The 23,762-nt window shown below is 39.5% G+C and overlaps 1 protein-coding gene across 1 annotated transcript in view; it reads left to right on the top strand.

Annotated features, from left to right (window-relative positions):
- Window positions 1-23,762, top strand: part of ADGRG4 (adhesion G protein-coupled receptor G4) — a 107,092-nt gene that overhangs the window by 62,071 nt on the left and 21,259 nt on the right. The window contains 5 exon segments of the mRNA XM_043459825.1: window positions 2-142; window positions 2,663-2,825; window positions 15,435-15,569; window positions 21,803-21,922; window positions 23,428-23,473. Of these exon segments, the coding sequence (XP_043315760.1) occupies window positions 2-142; window positions 2,663-2,825; window positions 15,435-15,569; window positions 21,803-21,922; window positions 23,428-23,473 (605 nt within the window).

The following is a 23,762-nucleotide window of genomic DNA, read 5'->3' as shown; positions in this document are numbered from 1 at the left end:
AGATTATTGTTTCAAAAGTATCTGATATTTCACAATGTGATGTGATAAGTATGAACCTAACCCAGACTATATTACAAATAATCAGTGCTGCTTTGGGAAAGCAAAACAATTCAGCATCTGATCTGCATGAAGTAAGCAATGAGTAAGTACTAGTACTTTGGTAAAATAAGTTATTTCAAAATATTTAAAATAATATTATTGTTAATCCCTTTGCATACAGGCATTAATAGTTCTAAAGGTCAGGTAGCTATGGGTTGAATGCTTCTTTAGTACAACATGATGGGGTCATCCTCTTGGAATCCCAATTGTGAAAGAATGCATTCAAATTCTAACTGAACCTTAATGACAGCAACTTTCCAAATAAATAGTTATCCCAAGTCAAACGTTCAATTTCCTGGTGTTCCCCAATGTTCCCCATTTCTACATAATGCATCCACCCAATGCTCAAGCAAAAAACTTGAGGACACTAATTACTTCCCTGTGTTGTGTCCCACTCTTTGTGACCCCATGGGCTACAGCACACCAGGCTTCCCTGTCCTTCACTATCTCCCAGAGTTTGCTCAAATTCATGTCCATTGAGTCAGTGACGCCATCCAACCATCTCATTCTCTGTCACCCCCTTCTCCTCCTGCCCTCAATCTTTCCCAGCATCAGGGTCTTTTCCAGTGAGTTGGCTGTTCACGTCAGGTAGCCAAAGTATTGGAGCTTCAGCTTCAGCATCAGTCCTTCCAATGAATATTCAGGGTTGATTTCCTTTAGGATTGAATGGTTGGATCGCCTTGCTGTCCAAGGGACTCTCAAGAGTGTTCTCCAGCACCACAGCTTGAAAGCATCAATTCTTCGGTGCTCAGCCTTCTTTATGGTTCAACTCTCACATCCCAGGCTTCCCAGGTGGCACTACTGGTAAAGAACCAACCTGCCAATGCAGGACACATAAGAGACACAGGTTTGATCCCTGGGTTGGGAAGATCCCCTGGAGGAGCACATGGCAACCCACCCCAGTATTCTTGCCTGGAGAATCCCCATGGACAAAGAAGCCTGGTGGGCTACAGTCCATAGGGTTGCAAAGAGACATGACTGAAGTGACAGCACCGTCTCACATCCATACACAACTACTGGAAAAACAATAGCTTTGACTATATGGACTTTTGTTGGCAAAGTGATGTCTCTGCTTTTTAATATGCTGTCAAGGTTTGTCATAGCTTTTCTTCCAAGGAGCAAGCGTCTTTTAATTTCATGGCTGCAGTCACCATCTGCAGTGGTTTTGGAGCCCAAGAAAATAAAGTCTGTCACTGTTTCCATTTTTCCCCCATCTATTTGCCATGAAGAGATAGGACCAGATGCCATGATCTTCATTTCTTGAATGTTGAGTTTTAAACCAGCTTTTTCACTCTCCTCTTCCACCTTCATCAAGAGGCTCTTCAGTTCCTCTTGGCTTTCTGCCATAAGGGTGCTATCATCTGCATATCTGAGGTTATTAATATTTCTCCCAGCAATCTTGAGTCCAGCTTGTGTTTCATCCAGCCCGGCATTTTCCACGATGTATTCTACATATAGGTAGATAAGCAGGGTAACAATATACAGCCTTGATGTACTCCTTTCCCAATTTGAAACCAGTCCCTTGTTCCATGTCTGGTTCTAACTGTTGCTTCTTGACCCACATACAGGTTTCTCAGGAGGCAGGTAAGGTGGTCTGGTAATCCCATCTCTTCAAGAATTTTCCACAGTTTGTTGTGATCCACACAGTCAAAGGCTTTAGCCTAGTCAATGAAGCAGAAGTATATGTTTTTCCGGAATTCCCTTGCTTTTTCTAAGATCCAATGGATGTTTGCAATTTGATCTCTGGTTCCTCTACCTTTACTAAATCCAGCTTGTAAATCTAAAAGTTCTTGGTTCTTGTACTATTGAAGCCTAGCCTCAAGGATTCTGAGCATTACCTTGCTAGCATGTGAAATGAGCACAATTGTGTGGTAGTTTGAATGTTCTTTGGCATTGCCCTTCTTTGAGATTGGAATGAAAGCTGAACTTATCCAGTCCCGTGGCCACTTCTGAGGTTTCCACATTTGCTGGCATATTATTCCTGGAAACCATCTACTTCTCTCCATTGCCACCACTACCACTTTAGGCCTAGCTCCGTTTCTCTCAGCTGACCTTCTACAATAACCTCTTAACTGATCTCCCAGCCTCTGCTCTTGCTTCTCTGTGGTCTATCTTCTACAGAATGATCTTTTAATGCATATATCAGATCATGTTATTGTCTTGCTTTTAAAAACACTCAGTAGACTTCTGTTACATATAGACTAAAATCCAAATTTCTTGGCTTATGAGACCATGCAGGATCTGGCTTTACATATATCAATTTCATCTAATCTTTAATACATTCTTTTGAGATGAGTGCTCATATTATTAACTTTGCAAATGAGGAGACTGAAGCTTGATGAGGTCATTTGATTTGCCCACACAGTTAGAAATTAGAGCAACTAAGCTTTAAATTTCAGCTGCTCTGACTCCAAAGCCTATGCTCTTATCTAGTAATTGCTAAGCAATATAAAGATAGTGATTAAATCTCAAAGAAAATTTTATGTAGAGGATATTTTATAAGGAGGATGGGTTTTACATTCAAAAGCTAAGAATACTCTTCTCTACCTGTTATTCCTTGCAGAATTATGAGGATAATTGAGCGTGCTGATCACAAGATGGAGTTTCCTGGGAGGACAGCAAATCTGACGGTGGCCAGGCTGGCTTTGGCTGTCCTACGGGTGGACCACACATTTGAAGGCATGACCTTCAGCATTCTCTCCTATGAAGAAGGCACAGAGCCTGAGGTGAGTGGAGCTCAGGGTAGTGAGAGCAAATCAGCCAAACACTGCTCCTAATCTTCATTCATCTACTCCTTGGAAGGAGATGGGGTACTTTTTTAACCTTCATGGAGCCTTATGAAAATACAAATATCCCAGGGAAGATTCATGCATAACCCTTAGTAAGCCAACAGCTTGGTTGGAACAGTGTCCATGAGGTATGCAATAATACCGCTTTTGGCCCTGTGACCCCAAATCTTCTCAAAGGTCAGTTTATCAATAACTACCATTTATGGTGGCCCAGTGGATACAGAATCTGCCTGCAATGGAAGAGACCTGGGATCAATCCCTGGATCTAGAAGACCCCCTGAAGAAGGAAATAGCAACCCATTCCAGTATTCTTGCCTGAGAAAGCCAGTAGACAGAGGAGCCTGGCAGTTGTAGTCCATGGGGTCACAAAGAGTTGGACATGACTGAGCAACTAACACAAACCATTTATGGAGCACTTACTATATGCTGGGCATTGTGCTACTATTTCATCTGTACACATAAGGAAACAGAGAAATTAAGTAATTTTCCCAAAGACACACAACCTAATGACTGAGCTAGAAGTCAAATTTATGTCTGGCTGGCTTTAAAGTCTGAACCCTTTTCTCTACTCCACACTACCTCATTTGTCCACCAACCCTGGCTCAGAACAATTTGGGAGAGCAGTCTTTTTAAATTTATAGTTTAAAAAATTATAAAGTTTGCATATGGGGAAAGCATAAATTTGAAGTATACTTTCTCTGATTTTTTTTTTTATTAGTTGGAGGCTAATTACTTCACAACATTTCAGTGGGTTTTGTCATACATTGATATGAATCAGCCATAGATTTACACGTATTCCCCATCCCGATCCCCCTTCCCACCTCCCTCTCCACCCGATTCCTCTGGGTCTTCCCAGTGCACCAGGCGGGAGCATTTGTCTCCTGCATCCCACCTGGGCTGGTGATCTGTTTCACCATAGATAGTATACCTGCTGTTCTTTTGAAATATCCCACCCTCACCTTCTCCCACAAAGTTCAAAAGTCTGTTCTGTATTTCTGTGTCTCTTCTTCTGTTTTGCATATAGGGTTATCGTTACCATCTTTCTAAATTCCATATATATGTGTTAGTATGCTGTAATGTTCTTTATCTTTCTGGCTTACTTCACTCTGTATAATGGGCTCCAGTTTCATCCATCTCATTAGAACTGATTCAAATGAATTCTTTTTAACGGCTGAGTAATATTCCATGGTGTATATGTACCACAGCTTCCTTATCCATTCATCTGCTGATGGGCATCTAGGTTGCTTCCATGTCCTGGCTATTATAAACAGTGCTGCGATGAACATTGGGGTGCACGTGTCTCTTTCAGATCTGGTTTCCTCAGTGTGTATGCCCAGAAGTGGGATTGCTGGGTCATATGGCAGTTCTATTTCCAGTTTTTTAAGGAATCTCCACACTGTTTTCCATAGTGGCTCTACTAGTTTGCATTCCCACCAACAGTGTAAGAGGGTTCCCTTTTCTCCACACCCTCTCCAGCATTTATTGCTTGTAGACTTTTGGATAGCAGCCATCCTGACTGGCGTGTAATGGTACCTCATTGTGGTTTTGATTTGCATTTCTCTGATAATGAGTGATGTTGAGCATCTTTTCATGTGTTTGTTAGCCATCTATATGTCTTCTTTGGAGAAATGTCTGTTTAGTTCTTTGGCCCATTTTTTGATTGGGTCATTTATTTTTCTGGAATTGAGCTGCAGGAGTTGCTTGTATATTTTTGAGATTAATCCTTTGTCTGTTTCTTCATTTGCTATTATTTTCTCCCAATCTGAGGGCTGTCTTTTCACCTTACTTATAGTTTCCTTTGTAGTGCAAAAGCTTTTAAGTTTCATTAAGGTCCCATTTGTTTAGTTTTTGCTTTTAATTTCCAATATTCTGGGAGGTGGGTCATAGAGGATCTTGCTGTGATTTATGTCGGAGAGTGTTTTGCCTATGTTCTCCTCTAGGAGTTTTATAGTTTCTGGTCTTACATTTAGATCTTTAATCCATTTTGAGTTTATTTTTGTGTATGGTGTTAGAAGTGTTCTAGTTTCATTCTTTTACAAGTGGTTGACCAGTTTTCCCAGCACCACTTGTTAAAGAGGTTGTCTTTTTTCCATTGTATATCCTTGCCTCTTTTGTCAAAGATAAGGTGTCCATAGGTTCGTGGATTTATCTCTGGGCTTTCTATTCTGTTCCATTGATCTATATTTCTGTCTTTGTGCCAGTACCATACTGTCTTGATGACTGTGGCTTTGTAGTAGAGTCTGAAGTCAGGCAGGTTGATTCCTCCAGTTCCATTCTTCTTTCTCAAAATTAAGGAAACAATACCATTCACCATTGCAACAAAAAGAATAAAATACTTAGGAGTATATCTACCTAAAGAAACAAAAGACCTATACATAGAAAACTATAAAACACTGATGAAAGAAATCAAAGAGGACACAAACAGATGGAGAAACATACCGTGTTCATGGATTGGAAGAATCAATATTGTCAAAACGGCTATTCTACCCAAAGCAATCTATAGATTCAATGCAATCCCTATCAAGCTACCAACGGTATTTTTCACAGAACTAGACCAAAGAATTTCACAATTTGTATGGAAATACTTTCTCTGATTTTTGACAAACGTGTATATCTGTGTAACTCAAACCCCTGTCAAGATATAAAACACTGTTATCCCTCCTGAAAGTCCTCCTGTGGCTGTTCCCATTAATCCCTGTGACTGCTACCTCTGTTGCCTATCACTGTTCTGATTTTTTTTTTAACCATAGTTTTGCCTGTTCTAGAACTTTATATAAATGAATTATATGATACGTACTGTCTTGTATAAGGCTTCTTCTATGTACTACAGTAGGATTTTTTTTGAGATTCATTCTTCTGTTTCTGTAGTTTATTCATTTTATTGCTGACTAATATTCCATTGTATGGATATATTACAGATTGAATTGTTTCTAGTTTGGGGCTATTGTGTTTAGTGCTGCATTGAAGATTTAGGTAAAAGTCCTTGTATGGATATATATTTTCATTTATCTTGAGTAAGGAGATCAGTCCTGGGTGTTCATTGAAGGACTGATGTTGAAGCTGAAACTCCAATACTTTGGCCACCTGATGCGAAGGGCTGACCCATTTGAAAAGACCCTGATGCTGGGAAAGATTGAAGGCAGGAGGAGAAGGGGACGACAGAGGATGAGATGGTTTGATGGCATCACCAACTCAATGGACATGTGTCTGGGTAAACTCCCTGATGGACAGGGAGGCCTGAAGTACTGAGGTTCATGGGGTCGTAAAGAGTCGGACATGACTGAGCGACTGAACTGAACTGAACTGAGTAAATACCTATGAATGAAAATGCTGGTTCATAAGTTATATGTTTAAATTTGTAAGAACCAACCATACTCCTTTTTAAAGTGGTTAAGGATATGGAGCGATTTTTCATTTTTGTATTGGCCTTTTCTATATCTTTGGTAAAATATCTGTTAAAATTTTTGCCCATTTTTCAGTTGGATTGTTTGTCTTCTTATTGAGTTGAAAGTTTTTTTTTTTACAACTTCTGGATATAAGTCAGATACATGTTTTGAAAATATTTTCTCTGTGGTTTATCTATTAGATAAGTGGTGTCTTTTGATGAGCTTAAGTTGTAATTTTGGTGAGGTATAATTCATCAGTTTTTTTTTCTTTCATGAATAACAATATATGACTTGATTAAGAAATCTTTGCCTAGCAACAGACCATGAAGATACTCTTTCCTTTAAAAGATCTATGGTTTCAATTTTTACATTTAGGATGATAATCCTAATTAATTGAACTTAATTTTTTGTATGGTATGAAGTGTGGTATGGTGTGTGGTTTGGAGTTAATTTTGTTCCATTTAGAAATCCAGTTATTGCAGCATCATTTATTGAAGATTTTCCTTTCTCCATAAATTACTTTGGCACCTTTGACAAAATATCAAATACTCATGTAAGTGTAGGTCTATTTAAAAAAAATTCTATTTTGACCCCACTGCATGGCTTGTGGGATCTTAGTTCCCCAACATGGGCCCCTGGTAGTGAGAGCATAGAGTCCTAACCACTGGACTTCCATGGAATTCCTTGTGTAGGTTTATTTTTGAGCTTTCTGTTCAGTTCTATTGACTTTTTTGTCAAAAATATATATATATATATCACACTATCTTTATTCCTGTAGTCTTGAATCAAGTAGTGGGAATCCTTCAACTTTGTTTTTTTTTCAAGATTGCTGTGGTTATTCCAGGCCTTTTGTATGTCCATGTGAATTTTCAAATGTGCTTGTCAATTTGTAGGAAAAAACCTTGCCAAGATTATAATTGGGATTGCACAATTTTGGGAGAATTGATTACTTAGTAATATCGAATCTTGTAATATTTATCCAGGAACATTTATTCAGGTCTATTTTAATTTCTCTCAGCAATGCTTTTTTCCCTTTTATTTATTTCTTTTTCTTTTTTTAAATTAATTTTTTATTTTAATTGGAGGCTGACTACTTTACAATATTGTGGTGGTTTTGGCCATACATCGACATGAATCAACTATGAGTGCTAAATGGAGAGGTATTGCCTGTCTTTTGTTAAAGTCATCCTAAATATTTTTTCTGATACTGTTGCAAATGGAATTAAAAAATTTTTAATTGAAGTATAGTTTAATTCAGTTCAGTTCAGTTCAGTTCAGTTGCTCAGTCGTGTCTGACTCTTTGCGACACCAGGCCTCCCTGTCCATCAGCAACTCCTGGAGTTTACCCAAACTCATGTCCATTGAGTCAGTGATGTCATCCAACCATCTCATCCTCTGTCTTCCCCTTCTCCTCCTGCCTACAATCTTTCCCAGCATCAGGGTCTTGTCAAATGAGTCAGCTCTTCGCATCAGGTGGCCAAAGTATTGGAGTTTCAGCTTCAACATCAGTCCTTCCAATGAACACTCAGGATTGATCTCCTTTAGGATGGACTGGTTGGATCTTCTTGCAGTCCAAGGGACTCTCAAGAGTCTTCTCCAACACCACAGTTCAAAAACATCAGTTCCTCGGTGCTCAGCTTTTCTTTATAGTCCAACTCTCACATCCAATTACAATGTGTTAATTACTGATATACAGCAAAACAATTCAGTTATATCTCTCTATATATGTACATTATTTTTCATGTTCTTTTCCATTATGGTTATCACAGGATATTTAATACAATTATCTGTGCTACACAGTAGGACCTTATTGTTTATCCATTCTGTATATACCAATTTACATCAAATCAAACCCTCACCCAACCCCATCCCCCTTGACAACAACCAGTCTACTCTCTATGTCCATGATTCTTTGTTTGGTAGATGGGTTCATTTGTGTCATATTTTGGATTCCACATATAAGTGATATCATATGATGTTTGTCTTTCTTTTTCTGACTTAGTACAAGTGAAATTATTTTTAAATTTAATTTAAAATTAAATTTTACAATTATCTGCTGTAAGTATTTAAAAATAAAATTGATAAGCTATATCTATCACCAATCTCTCACTATCTATCCATCCATCTATCATATATCTAAATTTTGTATCCTATGAACTTGCTAAACTCACTTATTAGCTGTAGTAGTTGTTTTAGAGATTATTTGGGCCTTTCTATGCAATGCCATCTGAAAATAGTGACATTAGCCATCTTTCTCATTAATTTTTATTCCTTTTATTCCTTCTTTTGGATTTATCTTGATATTAGTACTTGCAATAAAATGTTGACCAAGTGGTGAAAGTGAACATCTTGTCTTGATATCAGGAGAAAAGTATTCACTACTTTACTATTACTATGATATTAGCCATGTTTTTGTTTTGTTTTTTAAATACCCTTTATTTGATTAAGGAAGTTTTCTTCTGTTCCTAGTTTGCTGAAAATTTTTACTGTGAGTGGTTGTTGAATTTTTTTAAATGCTTTTTCTGTATCTCTTGAAATCATCATTTGGCTTTTGTCCATTATCTAATATGGTAAATTACATTGATTTTAGGATGTTAAACCAATCTTTGCATTTTTGGAAGAAACCCTAGTGATTATGATGTTTTATCATTTTTATATAGTGGTATTTTCAACTTGATAATATTTTGTTAAGTATTTTAGCACTTATATTCATGAAGGATGTAGGTTTGAAATTATTTATTTGTTTATGGCTTGACTGGGTCTTAGGGGCTACACCGACTTTTCTGTAGTTGCAGTGCGCAGGCTTCTCATTGTGGTGGCTTCTCATCGCAGAGCACGGGCTCTGCAGCACAGGCTTAGTATTGTGGCACACTGGTTTAGTTGCTCCAAGGCATGTGCAATCTTACCAGATCAGGGATCGAACCGGCATCTTTTGCATTGGCAGGCAGATTCTTTATCACTGAGCCACTGGAGAAGCTCCTGAAAGTTTTTTTTCCCTCTAGTTTCTTTATCAGACTTTGGGTTGGTGTTTTACCAAATTTATAAAACTCTTTCAGAAACAGTTTGTGTGACATTGATGTTATTTCTTCATTAAATGCTTGATAGGGCTCACTAGGAAACTCTCTGTGTCTGGAATTTCTTTATGGGAAGTATTGTGATACCAAATTCAACTTGTTTAATGGGTGTAGAGCCCTTCTGATGTTCTGATTCATCTCGTGTCTATTTTGGTTAGTTATATTTTTCTAAGAATTTATTTCAGTTAGCTTTTCAAGTTTATTGGCAGAAGTTGTGCATAACATTCCTATTATTTCTTAACATCTATAACATTTATGAATGGTCAGCAAAACTTTTCTGTAGAAGGAAGATAGTAAATACTTTAGGATTCATAAGCTATAAATGGTCTCCCTCTGCTGCACATTTTTTCTTTGCTTTGCTTGCTTCCTTGCTTCCTTTCTTCCCTTCTTCCTTCCTTCTTTCTTTATCACAACATTTAAAATATGAAATATAAAAGCCATATTTAGTCCTACCAAATAGGCCCTTGGTGTGATTTGCCTTGCTGACCAGTTTGTCAGTCTCTGATCTATAGTGATAATCTCTCTTTCATTTTCGATATTGATAATTTTCTTTTCTAGCTCTTTTTTTCTTGATCAGTATAACTAGGGATATTTTCAAGTTTGTTGATCCTTTCCAAGAACAAGTTTTTGGCTTTGTTAATTTTTTATTTTCTATTTTGTTAATATCTTACCTTTATTATTGGGCTTGCCTGGTGGCTCAGTGGTAAAGAATCTGCCTGCAATGCAGGAGCCACTGGAGATGCATGTTCAATCCCTAGGTTGGGAAGATCCCCTGGAGGAGTGCAGGGCAACCCACTCCAGTATTCTCACCTGGAAAATCCCATGGACAGAGGAGCCTGGTGGGTTGTAGTCCATGTGGTGGCAAAGAGTCAAATACAACTGAAGTGACTTGGCTTGCTCTTGCTATCTTTATTGTTAATATTTCCTTCCTTGTATTTATTGTGGGTTTACCTTGTTCTTCCTTATTTAGCTTCTTAAGGTAGATCCATAGACCACTGACTTTAGACCTTTCTTCTTTTCTATTAATAATGTAGTCATAAAAAGCTATAAATATCTTTCTATGTACTGCTTTAAGTTGTAGTCTGCAATTTTTGATATGTTGTATTTTCGTCATCAGCAGTTCAAAATATTTCCTACTTTCTTCTATGATCCATGAATTATTCAGGAGTGTATTCATTTGTTTATTTTTTAAAGAGTTTTTGGATGTGGACCATTTTTTAAAAGCCTTTGTTGAATTTGTTACAATATTGCTTCTGCTTTATGTTTTGGTTTTTGGCCATGAGGCATGTGGGATCTTAGCTCCTCGACCAGGGATCAAACCTGCACCCCCTCATTGGAAGGCAAAGTCTTAACCACTAGACCACCAGGGAAGTCCCAGGAGTGTACTTGTTAAGTCCCAAATATTGGGATATATCTAAGATATATTATTGCTGTTGATATCATGTTTATTTCATTCTGGTTATATAATATATTCAGTTTAACTTCAATCCATTTAAATTTATGGACATTTGATTTATATCCCAGTGTATGATCTATTTTGGTGTTTCATACACTTGAAAACCTTGGTGCTTCATGTGCACTTGAAAAAATTTGCATTCTACAGTTGTTGGATATGCTGTACTGCAAATATCAATTAAATCTCAAGGTGGTTGATAGTGTTCAGATCATTTACATTTTTACTGATTTTTTCTTGGTTGTTTCCTAGTTTAAAGGGGTGCTAAGATCTCTAACTTGGATTGTGAAATCGTGTATTTATCCCTTTAGTTGCATCACATTTTGCTTTGTTTATTAAGTGAATATACACTTATGTTGTCATGTCTTCCTGACTATACCTCTAATCCTAACCTGTTTATCATTATGAAATAGCCTTTCTTATTTCTGATAATACTCTTTGTCTTGTAATCTATTTTATATGGTTTTAATATAGTCATTCTAGCTTTCTTATACTTACTGTATGTATACATATACATACATAATATTTTTTTCAACCACTTACTTTGTATTTTTGCACTTATAGATAGCACACAGTTTGTGTCTATCCATCTGAAAATATCTGCCTTTTAATAGAGTGTGTACTTCTTTAATATTTAACATAATTTTTGATATGGTTGTGTATTTAGGACTACCATTTGATTTTATTTTCTATCTGTCCTTCTGGTTTTTGTTCCTTTTGATTTAATATTTTTTATAACTGAATTTTAATTTTTTCTGCCTCTTTAGTTATGTCTATTTGAATTATTAATGGTTGCTCTAGAGATTACAATATACATCCTTATATTTTTGCAGTCTACTTAGAGGTACTATTGTACCACTTCATGGAAAATGTAGAAACTTTAACTATACATATCTATATATACCCTCTGTCTTTTTAAAAATGCTTTTAGGTTCATATGCTGTATTTTCATTTTTGTTCAGTTCAAGAAATTTTCTCTCTCACTCTCTCTGGGTTTTTTTTTTTTTCTTCTTTTTGGCTGTGTGGCATGCAGGCTCTTAGTTCCCTGACCAAGGATCAAACCTGCACCCTTTGCAGCGGACACACAGAGTTTTAACCATTGGACTGTCAAAGAAGTCCCTATACCCTCTGTCTTTTATGTTATAGTTGTCATATGTATTATTACTAACAAGATCAGAAACTCCACTAGACAATGTTATAATCATTGCTTTAAAGGGTCTTAGTGAAATTGAGACTAAAAGTAGCCTTTTATGTTTGCAAGCTCAGTGGCTTCAGTCATGTCCAACTCTTTGTGACCCCATGGACTGTAGCCCATCAGGCTCCTCTGTCCATGGGATTCTCCAGGCAAGAATACTGGAGTGGGTAGCCATTCCCTTCTCCAAGAGATCTTCCTGACTCAAGGATTGAACCTGCATTGCAGGCAGATTCTTTACTGTCTGAGTCACCAGGGAAAGTGTGAAAGTTTTAGTTGCTCAGTTGTGTCTGACTCTTTGCAACCCCGTGGAACCCACCAGTCTCCTCTGTCCATGGGATTCTTCAGGCAAGAATACTGGAGTGGGTTGCCATTCCCTTCTCCAGCAGATCTTCCTGATCCAGGGATCAAACTTGGGTCTCCTGCACTGCAGGCAAATTCTTTACCATCTGAGTCACCAGGGAAGCCCTATGTTTATCGAGATGTTTATTATTTTCAATATTCTTCATTTCTTCCTGAAGGTCTGGTGACATTTCCCTTCAATTTGAAGAAATTCACTTAGCACTTCTTGTAGTACATGGTCTAATGATAATGAATTTTCCTGGCTCTCATTTATCTAAAAAAATTTTTTTGGGGCCTTTATTTGAAGGGTATTTTTGTTTACTATGGAATTTTGGATTGACAGCATTTTAGATGTTGTTCCATTCTATTCTGGCCTCCATGTTCTCTGATCAGAAATCAGTAATCATCTGAATTTTATTTCTCTATTTGTGATGTGTAATGTGTCATTTTTCTCTCTTTGCTTTCAATATTTTCTCTCTTTTTTTTTTTTGCAGTTTGACTATTATGTGCCTAGGCATGTGTTTCTTTATATTTTTCCCATTTGAAGTTTGCAGAGTTTCTTGAATCTGTAAATTTATATCTTTCACCAAATTTGGGGAGATTTCTGCCATTATTTTTCTAAATATTGGTTCTTCACCATTCTCTCTCTCCTCTCCTTTAGGGATTCTGATTACACAGATGTAAGATTTTTTGATGCTGCCCCACAGGTCCCTGAGACTGTGTTCATGTTTGCAATAATTTTACTATTTAGTCTTCTGATAGTATAATTTCTATTGATTTCTCTTCAAGTTCACTGACCTCTGTCATCTTCATGTCACTACTGAGTCCACTGAGTGCAATTTTTTAAAATTTCAATATTGTATTTTTAGTTCTAAAATTTCCATTTCGTTCTTTTTTGCTTCTGTTTCTGTTATTTACTCCTTTAGCATAATTGCAAGTGTATTTTCTTTAAACACTTAAGCATAATTATACTAACTACTTTAAAATCCTTGTCTGCTAATTCTAACATCTGAGTAATCTCAAGATTGATTTCCATTGACTGTCTTCACTTTAAATGGGTCATTTTCATTTTTTCTTAACATATAGGGTAACTTTGGATTATGTCCTGGCTTTTGTGAATGATATATTGTGGAGACTCTGGATTTTTCTGTGTTTCTCTGAAAATTATTTGTTTTTGTTATACCAGACAATTAACACGGTTGGAGTCAAACTAGATTCCATCTCTTGGATGGCAGCTCAAATGTCAGTTAAATTCCTTTATCCTTAGTTGAAGTCTGTCCTATATATATGTGGTTCTGAAGTCAGGCTGAGTTTACACTCAGAATTTTGGCTCTCCATCACTAGCTCTCTCCTTTCCAAGATCTCCCGTTGACCTCCCAGTGGCTGTAGTTACTTTGACCTTTGTTTTCTGGTTCTTCATGCCACAAAGACTGAAGGTTTTCTATCAGAATTTTGAGTGTCTTTCACAGTGTTTGTTTCAGGCTGTCATCTGGCTAACAGCTGTAAAAAGAGCTAATTCACCTTGTGATGCCACTTTTTTCCAAGTGTCTACTCTTCTCCAGAGCCTGCCTGGTTTTGTTCATTTTCCAGTGTCTTCAAGTCATTGTATTCAGTATAGTTGTTATATGTAGGAAGGCTGAGTCCATCTGGAGCTACTCAACCATACTGGAAGTAAATGTCTTCCCACTGCATTTTGTTTACATATAGGGTTTTCTATTAAAGACCCTGGTCAAGAAAAAAGCCCAGCAACCCCAATGAACTTCTTGGTACCAAAATCGCTCACATGTTGAAGCTAAATCATCACCTCTTCATAGTACTTGATTGTAGCAAAGTTCATTTGTGCCAGTTCAATTGTGGCTTTTGGGCTCACAATTCATTTTCAGAAATATTACAAACTTTCATCTTCCCATGATATACCCAGCAAGATAATTGTTCCTTGAAAAGCAAAATGGATAAAGGGGGAAATGTGGGTGCAGATTACATTTTTGTTTGTTCAGCTACATCCCAGCTGTGTGACCCTAGACAAGTCACTTAACTTTTCTAAGCCTTCATTTCCTGATATAATACTGTATATCTTTCAGAGTCAATAGAGAGTTTCAATGACAGGATGCATGTAAGGGTCTCATATACCCTTGTTTTTCCTGGGAGAGTCCAGGTTTGCAACTGTGGTTCCAGTGTAATTATTGATAAAGCCCTCTTTCACTCTCAAAAATATACCTGTACTTATCAAATACTATTACCAGGTGGTGCTAGCAATAAGGAACCTGCCTGCCTACGCAGGAGACATAAGAGACGTGGGTTCGATCCCTGGGTTGGGAAGATCCCCTGGAGAAGGGAATGGCAACCCACTCCAGTCTTCTTGCCTGGAGAATCCCATGGAAAGAGGAGCCTAGCAGGCTATAGTCCTTGGGGTTGCAAAGAGTCGGACACAACTGACGCGACTTAACATGCTCACACGCACCAATCAAATCAGCAAACTCTTCTAATAGTGAGCCTCTAATTCCTAAGGCTTAATGCCTCACTTCCCTGCCCCACATTTTAAGAAAAGCATTGCTCAATAAACTGTAAGACAATGCCTAATGTCACTGTGTTGGGTTTTTTCTGTTTTTTTTTTTTTTCTTCCTCTCTCAGAACTGTATGGGAGAAGGTAGCCTGCTTTTGAAGACTGGCCTTTATTCCTGAGAATTATGGTAAATCACCTTATCTGTCATCCCTCTTCCACCTCTATGAATATCCAGGTGGAAGCAGATCGAAGGGACAGATATAAGGATAGATCAAGAAAGGAAAAGTGGTGTGTGTGTGTGTCTGGGTCTGTGTTCCCCCTGGGTCACATCTTGGCCTATAATCTGAGTGTGTGCATGTATTGAGTTGGCCAAAATGTTCATTCAGCCGCAACAAAAGTTTTTCAATAGCATTGTTCAAAAACCTGAAGGAGCTTTTTGGTCCACTCAATAAAAGATTTGCATAGCTGGTGGAGCTAGTTCTCACCCTTCAGCCCTCAGCCTCCAGGGCTGAGGCTGGGGTTGGGGCAGAAAGTGGCGAGGACTTCAAGCTGATGGATGATGAATCTGTTTTTTATTTCCTGGTTTTCCTTGACAGATTTCCCTAGACAAAGTCCCCTTGGGGAGAGTTTTGGCCTCCATATATTTACCTAAATCACTGAGGGAGAGAATTCCTCTTAGCAGCTTACACACCATCTTGTTTAATTTTTTTGGCCAAACTTCACTCTTTAAGGTAAGTTCTTGCCTCTGGTAACTGTCATGAACCGACATATGGTGACTCACTGTAATTATGAACTCTTGCTATTTCCATGATGTGCTGTTTATTCTCAAATATGCTCTCCTATTTATTCTGCAAATCTTCCAGCACAACCCCTGGCTCTCAGCATGAATCAACGTCTACTTTAATGATGTTCCTCAGTTTTTCATTTTCACAGCTTCTCAGCTTTGGAAGGGACCTTAAGGATTATCTGATGACCAAACGGAGGCCTCAAGATGTTTCAAAACCAGAAACGTACAGCGAATTCTCCTGATGAAATGCCATCTGGGCTTATCTGTGCTCCCCTCCCAAATCTCCCCTGTATCCTCAAAGCCAACACACACATTTCTCAGGCCAATTTATTTGAAGCTGAGTGGTATCCAGCAGGACACTTAACTGCAGACATGGTTGCTCTTTCCCACCGCCTCCACAGAACCTTCTCTAAGGGCTTCTGTCCTCACCTGTTATTAGACAGAGAGGCAGTATGATGTGGTGGTTAACAGCAGGGACCCTGGGGCCAGATGCAGAATTTAAAGCTGGCTGTGCCATTGTCCACCCACATGAACTCGTGGGCAAGTTCCTCAACTCCCAGTGCCTTTGTTTCCTCCTATGTAAACAGGAGGATAGTAGTACCTCACTGGGATGTTGAAGGATTAAAGGACTTAATACATATAAAAAGCTTAGAATAGTGCCTTGTACACAATTAACACCATGTAAGTGTTTGCATTGATTTTACTATTTGATTATCTTGGGGCTCTGCCTAACGAAAAGCCCATTTCTTCAGCCTGCTCTGTCCCACCCAGCTGCTGGGAAGAGAGCGCTCAGAGATGGCATGATGTTGCTGATGACCACTCTTAATTGTTAGTATTTATACTCCAAGACTCAAAGAGCGCTCTGATATGAACATTTGTATCCTCTCAAAATTCTTTTGTTGAAATCTTAACCCCCAAGGTGATGTATCACCCGGTGAGTCCTTTGGGTGGTGATTATGTCATGAGGATGGGGACCTCATGAATGGGATTAGTGATCTTATGGAAGAAGCCTCAGAGAGTTCTCTCACCCCTTCCACCATGTGAGAATACAGCAAGAAGGTGTCAACCAGAAAGCAAACCTTCACTAGAACCCAACTATGTAGGCACCTTGGTCTTGGACTTGCAGCCTCTAGAACTGTGAAAAATAAATTTCTGTTGTTTATAAGCCATGTAATCTGGACTTTGTTATAGCAGCCCTAACAGACTAAGACACAGAGCTTAAGTAATTTTGCCCAAAATCACACAGCTAGGTAGTGGCATAGCTAGGAATCAAATCCAGGGTGTCTGACTCCAAAGTTCAAATATTTATGAGGTTCATGAACTAGTGCCTGGGTGTGCACATTTTTAAAAGAGACTATCCAAACAAATGAATTTCTAATGGTCAAATTTCCACAGTGATTTGGAGGCGGTTGTACTGAGCCAGCTTAAACATACTGCATATCAATTCATTATAACATTATCTCCAGCTATATCTCCAGGATGCTGTTCTCCTGGACTTCTGTAATTGCTCCCCTCTCTGTCTAAATTCTATTTGTTCCTATGGGCTTAGCTCAAATTCCACCCGGGAAGTTTGCCTAAAGTTCATGAACCTCTGCTCTCCTCCTTACCCTCTGCTTGTATTCTTGTGTTACACCTCTGCCTAGTTTCTAGATTGGTATTCCCAAGGAGGTTGTGGCATGTGTCATGGCTCAGACATGTTTTATTTTCATAGCACCTAGCATAGGGCTAGGTACTCAATATGCTTTCACTAGCTATATATTTATTAGGCATTTTTAATGGAGAAAAATAGCTGGACCCAGGACAAGCCAGTTAATGAACAAATAATCATAATAAAAATTACGAATGTGATTCATAGCACTCATGGCACTTTTGGCCAGCTTGTAATTTCTGTCACCTTAGATGCCATTATTTTGGTCTTAGCTTCTCTCCTTTCTTCAGAGAGGTGTGCTTGTTTTGTAAAATAAAAGATAAACCTGTTTTGCATAAATTTCACACCTAATAAGTCATTTTTATTCACTAACACCTTCTACTGAAAAAGATTAAAGATCTTTGCCAAAATTAGCCTTCAGACGTCATAGTGGCAGATGAAGAAGGATTAGAAGTAACCTATCATCAATTTCAGAACCGGAAGGATCCTTATAATTCATTGTGTCCCATCTCCTCATTTTACCAATGAGGATATTGAGACCCAGAAAGGGGAAGGGACACAATTTATTCATTTATTCACCCAGTTATTTATTCAACTAGCAAATATTTATTAAATTCCTACTATGTGTATTGTGTGGTGCTGTATGGGGGAGGGTTCTCACACGCAAGGGGGTGACCTGAGGCTGGGACCTGAGCCACTCATTTTGGGGGAGTAAGCACATACAAAAAATGCCACAGTTTAACTACAAACCCTCCCCCACCCAAGTTCAAAGTCTCACAGCTCTGCTTTCACACTACTTCTTCTAATATCTTTTGATCAAAACCTTAACTGTCATTACAACATATTACCTTAAGTGAAAGTGTTAGTCACTCACTCATGTCCAACTTTTTGTGACCCCATGGATTGTAGCTCACAAGTCTCCTCTGTCCATGGAATTCTCCAGGCAAGAATACTGGAGTAGGTTGCCATTTCCTTCTCCAGGGGATCTTCCCAACCCAGGGATCGAACCTGGGTCTCCTGCAATGCAGGCAGAATATTTACTGTCTGAGCCACCAGGGAAGCCCCATATTGTTAATAAGACACCACTCTTGGAAAACATGTGCCTCCTCTTCCACCCCTCCATTAGTGGTGGCTCTTGGGGAGAGGGCCAAAGCCCAAGGCAAGTACAATATGGCCCAGGGGCTCTGGAAGCACAAAGCCCCAGCACCCCAGCTATCTGGGAGCTCAGGAAAGGCCTCTGTAGGAGATGTGTCATCTGAGATGGAGGTCAAGTACCAGCTAGAAGATTTGAAAGGGTGAGGAGAAGGAGGGAAGAGTGTTTCAGGCAGAGGAAACCGCTTCTGTAATGCTTCAAAAATGGAAATAGGTCCAACCAGAGCCTAGAACTAGAGGGTAGAAGAGTGAGCAAGGGTTTAGTTCCTTTACCTGAATGGTTGCCACTTTTTAGGTCAAGGAAATAAAGCCAGAAAGTAGGTTAATTCAGTCCCAAGTCACTATGTGTTTCTCTTCCTTTGGCCTTCTCACTATAGAAAACCACATCTCTGAGACTAAGTTGGGAGGGTTGTTAGGTATTTGGTCCACCTTTCTCATGTTACCAGTGTCCCCGAAAGGGGAAGGGACTTTCAAGAAACAAGAGGGCCTGGGCTAGGACTTGTTTTGTTTTTTTTTTTTCTTTTTTTTTTTCCATTTATTTTTATTAGTTGGAGGCTAATTACTTTACAATATTGTAGTGGTTTTTGCCATACATTGACATGAATCAGCCATGGATTTACATGTGTTCCCCATCCCGATCCCCCCTCCCACCTCCTTCCCCACCCCATCCCTCTGGGTCTTCCCAGAGCACCAGCCCCGAGCACTTGTCTCACGCATCCAACCTGGGCTGGTGATCTATTTCACCCTTGATAATACACATAGTTTGATGCTGTTCTCTCAAAACATCCCACCCTCGCCTTCTCCCACAGAGTCCAAAAGTCTGTTCTGTACATCTGTGTCTCTTTTTCTGTTTTGCATATCGGGTTATCATTTACCATCTTTTTAAATTCCATATATATGTGTTGGTATACTGTATTGGTCTTTATCTTTCTGGCGTACTTCACTCCGTACAATGGGCTCCAGTTTCATCCATCTCATTAGAACTGATTCAAATGAATTCTTTTTAACGGCTGAGTAATATTCCATGGTGTATATGTACCACAGCTTCCTTATCCATTCGTCTGCTGATGGGCATCTAGTTTGCCTCCATGTCCTGGCTGTTATAAACAGTGCTGCGATGAACATTGGGGTACACGTGTCTCTTTCAGATCTGGTTTCCTCGGTGTGTATGCCCAGCAGTGGGACTGCTGGGTCATATGGCAGTTCTATTTCCAGTTTTTTAAGAAAGACAACCTCTTTAACAAGTGATGCTGGGAAAACTGGTCAACCACTTGTAAAAGAATGAAACTAAAACACTTTCTAACACCATACACAAAAATAAACTAAAAATGGATTAAAGATCTAAATGTAAGACCAGACACTATAAAACTCCTAGAGGAAAACATAGGCAAAACACTCTCTGACATAAATCACAGCAGGATCCTCTAGGACTTGTTTTTTTAACCATCGGCCAGGACCTTTTCCTCTGGATCTTGCTGCAAACCCTCCTCTACATAAGAACTGCCCCGGGGGATTCCTCTGGGAAGGGAAGCACTGAACCACCATGCTGGCTTTGGTTGACAGAGCTGGTCAGGAACAGAAAGTGAGTAGCTTCCTCAGGGAGCCCCAGGCTGTGTTCATAATTCCTCATTTCTCAGTGGCTGAAGGGCTCAGAAATTTGTTGTTGTTCAGTTGCTCAGTCGTGTCCAACTCTTTGCAATCCCATGGTTTGCAGCACACCAGGCTTCCCTGTCCTTCACCATCTCCCAGAGCTTGCTCAAACTCATGTCCATTAAGTCGGTGATGCCATCCAACTATCTCACCCTCTGTCGTCCCCTTCTCCTCCTGCCCTTAATCTTTCCCAGCACCAGGGTGTTTTCTAAAGAGTCAGGTCTTCACATCAGGTGGCCAAAGTATTGAAGCTTCAGTTTCAGCATCAGTCCTTCCAATGAATATTCAGAGTTGATTTCCTTTAGGATTGACTGGTTTGATCTCCTTGCAGTCCAAGGGACTCTCAAGAGTCTTCTCCAGCACCACAGTTCAAAATCATCAATTCTTCGGTGCTCAGCCTTCTTTATGGTCCAACTCTCAACTCACATCCATACATGACTACTGGAAAAACCATAGCTTTGACTATATGGACCTTTATACCCTGTTGAGGTTTGTCATAGCTTTTTCTTCCAAGGAGCAAGCGTATTTTAATTTCATGGCTGCAGTCACCATCTGCCGTGATTTTGGAAAATTTGAGGAAATTTGAGGGCTTGGCATCTTCTAAAAGTGGCCCAGCAGGTTCTTCATGGGACATCATCAGGGCGCCCCATTTCTAGGCTTTCTTGGCAAGTCCTCAGAGGCTTTGCTTCCTCTCTATCCTGCCCTGTACCCGCCCCACCTCCCGTCTCTTCAGGTGAGCCCCAGAAGCAGCTCCTTCCCAGCTGCCTGGCCGCCTAGAGCCTTGGCCTGTGGCTCATGGGCCCAGCATCTCAATGGCTCTGCATTAGCAAGCTCTGCATCTCAATAGCTACATTTCCTTTAGACCAACATTTATGATGCATCCCTGCTCTGTCATTCACCAACTGTGTGACTTTGTCCAAGCTTTTGAACCTTCCCAAGCCCCAGTATACCTGAAAAATGCCTACATTGTTCCAGTGAGAACTGAAGATAGTGCACGTGAAACGCCCTTAACAAAGTAACTGGCTCACCGTAAGTACAAGATAAAACCCCTGTTGTGTGCTAGGCCATGCAGGGGACACCAGGACACACAGTGCCTATGCTCAAGAGGCCACGGTGTCCTGGGAGGACACTGTTCCAAGCTGGATGATGATCAACCAGCTTCCATTGCCAATGAGGATGCAACAGGAAGAGGTTGTAACTAACCCATGATGAGCTGATGTTCCTTATAAGGAGAGGCTCTCTCAAAGAAAGTTAGGATGGGTGAGGGTTAGAATTGGGATGAACTGCGTCATGTCAACCCACTCCAGTGTTCTTGCCTGGAGAATCCCAGGGACGGGGGAGCCTGGTGGACTGCCGTCTATGGGGTCGCACAGAGTTGGACATGACTGAAGCAACTTAGCAGCAGCAGCAGCAGCGTCATGTCAGAGTCTGGAATTCACTAGTAGACAATAGCTGAACTTTGTTGCAGGTGCAAAACCAATGCTCATTGGATAGATATTTGGGTATATGGCTGGAAATTGGTCCAGCTGGGTATAATTTAGACCTGATGTGAAGATAGGAGATGAGCTAAATTATCTCTGAAACTTCCCTCTTAGCTTTTGATTTTATTTTCCACATGTCTGTACCTAATGCCGTGCAGTACTTCAGAATTCTAGACTGATGATTAACATGCCAGAAATTAGAAAGGTAGGACCTGAACTCCTCTTCCTTGTATGTTTCATCCGCAGACCAAAAACATCACAAAAGCATTAACCACATATGTCGTGAGTGCCAGCATTTCTGATATATCCATTCAAAACTTGGCAGACCCAGTGGTTATTACTCTGCAACATGTTCAAGGAAACCAGGTAACATATCCATTTTCATCTCAAAATAAAAAGGCCTCAGAACCCCTCCTCGAATCTCCTGTTAAAAATAGTTGGCTACTTAGCAGATGTGATTCCAAGATTTAACGAAGATTGTTTCCTTCCAGGTAGCAGAGGTGTATTGTAATTGGGGACTTTAGAAATAATGCCTTAGTCCAAAGGGATAAGTAGCAACAGGCTTCCAGCACTGTGGCAGATCAACAGGGGAGTGACTGGGGGCAAGAGGATCTTTTGGTTTTCCCATCACTCTAAATGATATTTAATTCCATTTATTTTTGAGAAAGGCAAACAAATTAATTCAACATAGTGAAACATTTTTATCCTTTGAATTTCCATGAAGAGCATTAAAATATGTATTAATTATCACCAAAGAATTAAAACCATAGTCATATGGCATAACATAAGGTATATATTACTAAATGCTCAAATTTAGCCGTGATATAAGAATAAACTACTACTCCATTCTTTGATGTTAATCTATGTCCAGTGTGGAGTCTTAATAGCTTCCTTCATTGCCAATCTAAAAGACCATATGGTAGAGCATATTTTTCACAGGTCTTAATTCTAGAAGGAAAAAAGGAAGAGTGGGAGTAGGAATTCTTTTAAAAAGATACCAAATGAAATATATTTAACAGGTAAGATCTCTTAATTCTGGCTGGGGCCACAGCTCTCTAGGCATCCCCCATAACCAATTTCTAATTGCCCTCCAGCTCCTTGGAGATTGCAGGAGCTGGTGAGGCTTCAGGAATGCTCACTAGACCTGATGAGGAGGCAGATCGATCTTTTTTTATTTTTAAATTTACTTATTTTATTTTTGGCTCTGCTGGGTCTTTGTTGCTGTGTGGGCTTTTCTTTAGTTGTGGTGAGCGGGGGCCACTATGGAGTTGCAGTTCTTGGGCTTCTCATTGCCGTGGCTTCTGTTGTGGAGCACAGGGTCTACGTGGGCATAGTAGTTTTGGCTCTTGGACTCTAGAGCATAGGCTCAGTAGTTGTGGCTCATTGGCTTAGTTGCTCCACAGCATGTGGAATCTTCCTGGATCAGGGATCAAACCCATGTCACACTGGCAGGCATATTCTTTACCCCTGAGTCACCAAGGAAGCCTGAGGCATCTGAATATTGTATCCATAAGGCTCGATCTCAGCTATGAGCCCCAAATTCCAGAATTTCACAAGAAGCACCTACCGCACATCAGAGCTACTCCAATCCTCCTCCTGGGCCTTGTACCAGGAAGACATGGCAAATTCTCACTTTACCAAAGATATTAAAGGATACATACCAGATCACTATGCAGCAGTAACATATTGTTTTGTTACTCACTTGTAAACTCCAAGATACTTGGAGTTTATTTTAAAACCAGCTTACAAATGGTGTGTGTATGTGTCTACTCTTCGACAAAACATCAAGAAGAAAAGACTTGTGTGTAGTTGTCATTATTTGGTGACAGTCACAAGGAAAGCTATTTGCCTCTGATTTTTCTTTTTTCTAGAATTATGATCAAGTTTGCTGTGCCTTTTGGGACTTTGGGAATAACAATAAGTAATTTTCATAGCAAACTTCGGCTTTTGCTCTCAGTGAGACTTTGTCCTTGACCATGTTGCTATTTGGGAGTTACGTGGGAGCAAGCTGTACTGAAGCTACTGTCTTAACAGACCCTACAGGGAACTCCAAATGACCAAGATATGAATGTGCTTCATATCTAATTAGGGCATGGGAGTTTCATTTTTAAAACTTTCTTTTTGAAAAAAGACTTATTTAGGAGATTAGAAAGAAAGCACATAACTCAGCAAACTGGAAGAAAGAAAGTTGGAAAACAGCAGTACA

Source organism: Cervus canadensis, chromosome X (assembly GCF_019320065.1).
Source record: "Cervus canadensis isolate Bull #8, Minnesota chromosome X, ASM1932006v1, whole genome shotgun sequence".
Classification (NCBI taxonomy): domain Eukaryota; kingdom Metazoa; phylum Chordata; class Mammalia; order Artiodactyla; family Cervidae; genus Cervus; species Cervus canadensis.
This window is presented reverse-complemented; position numbering and strand designations above follow the sequence as displayed.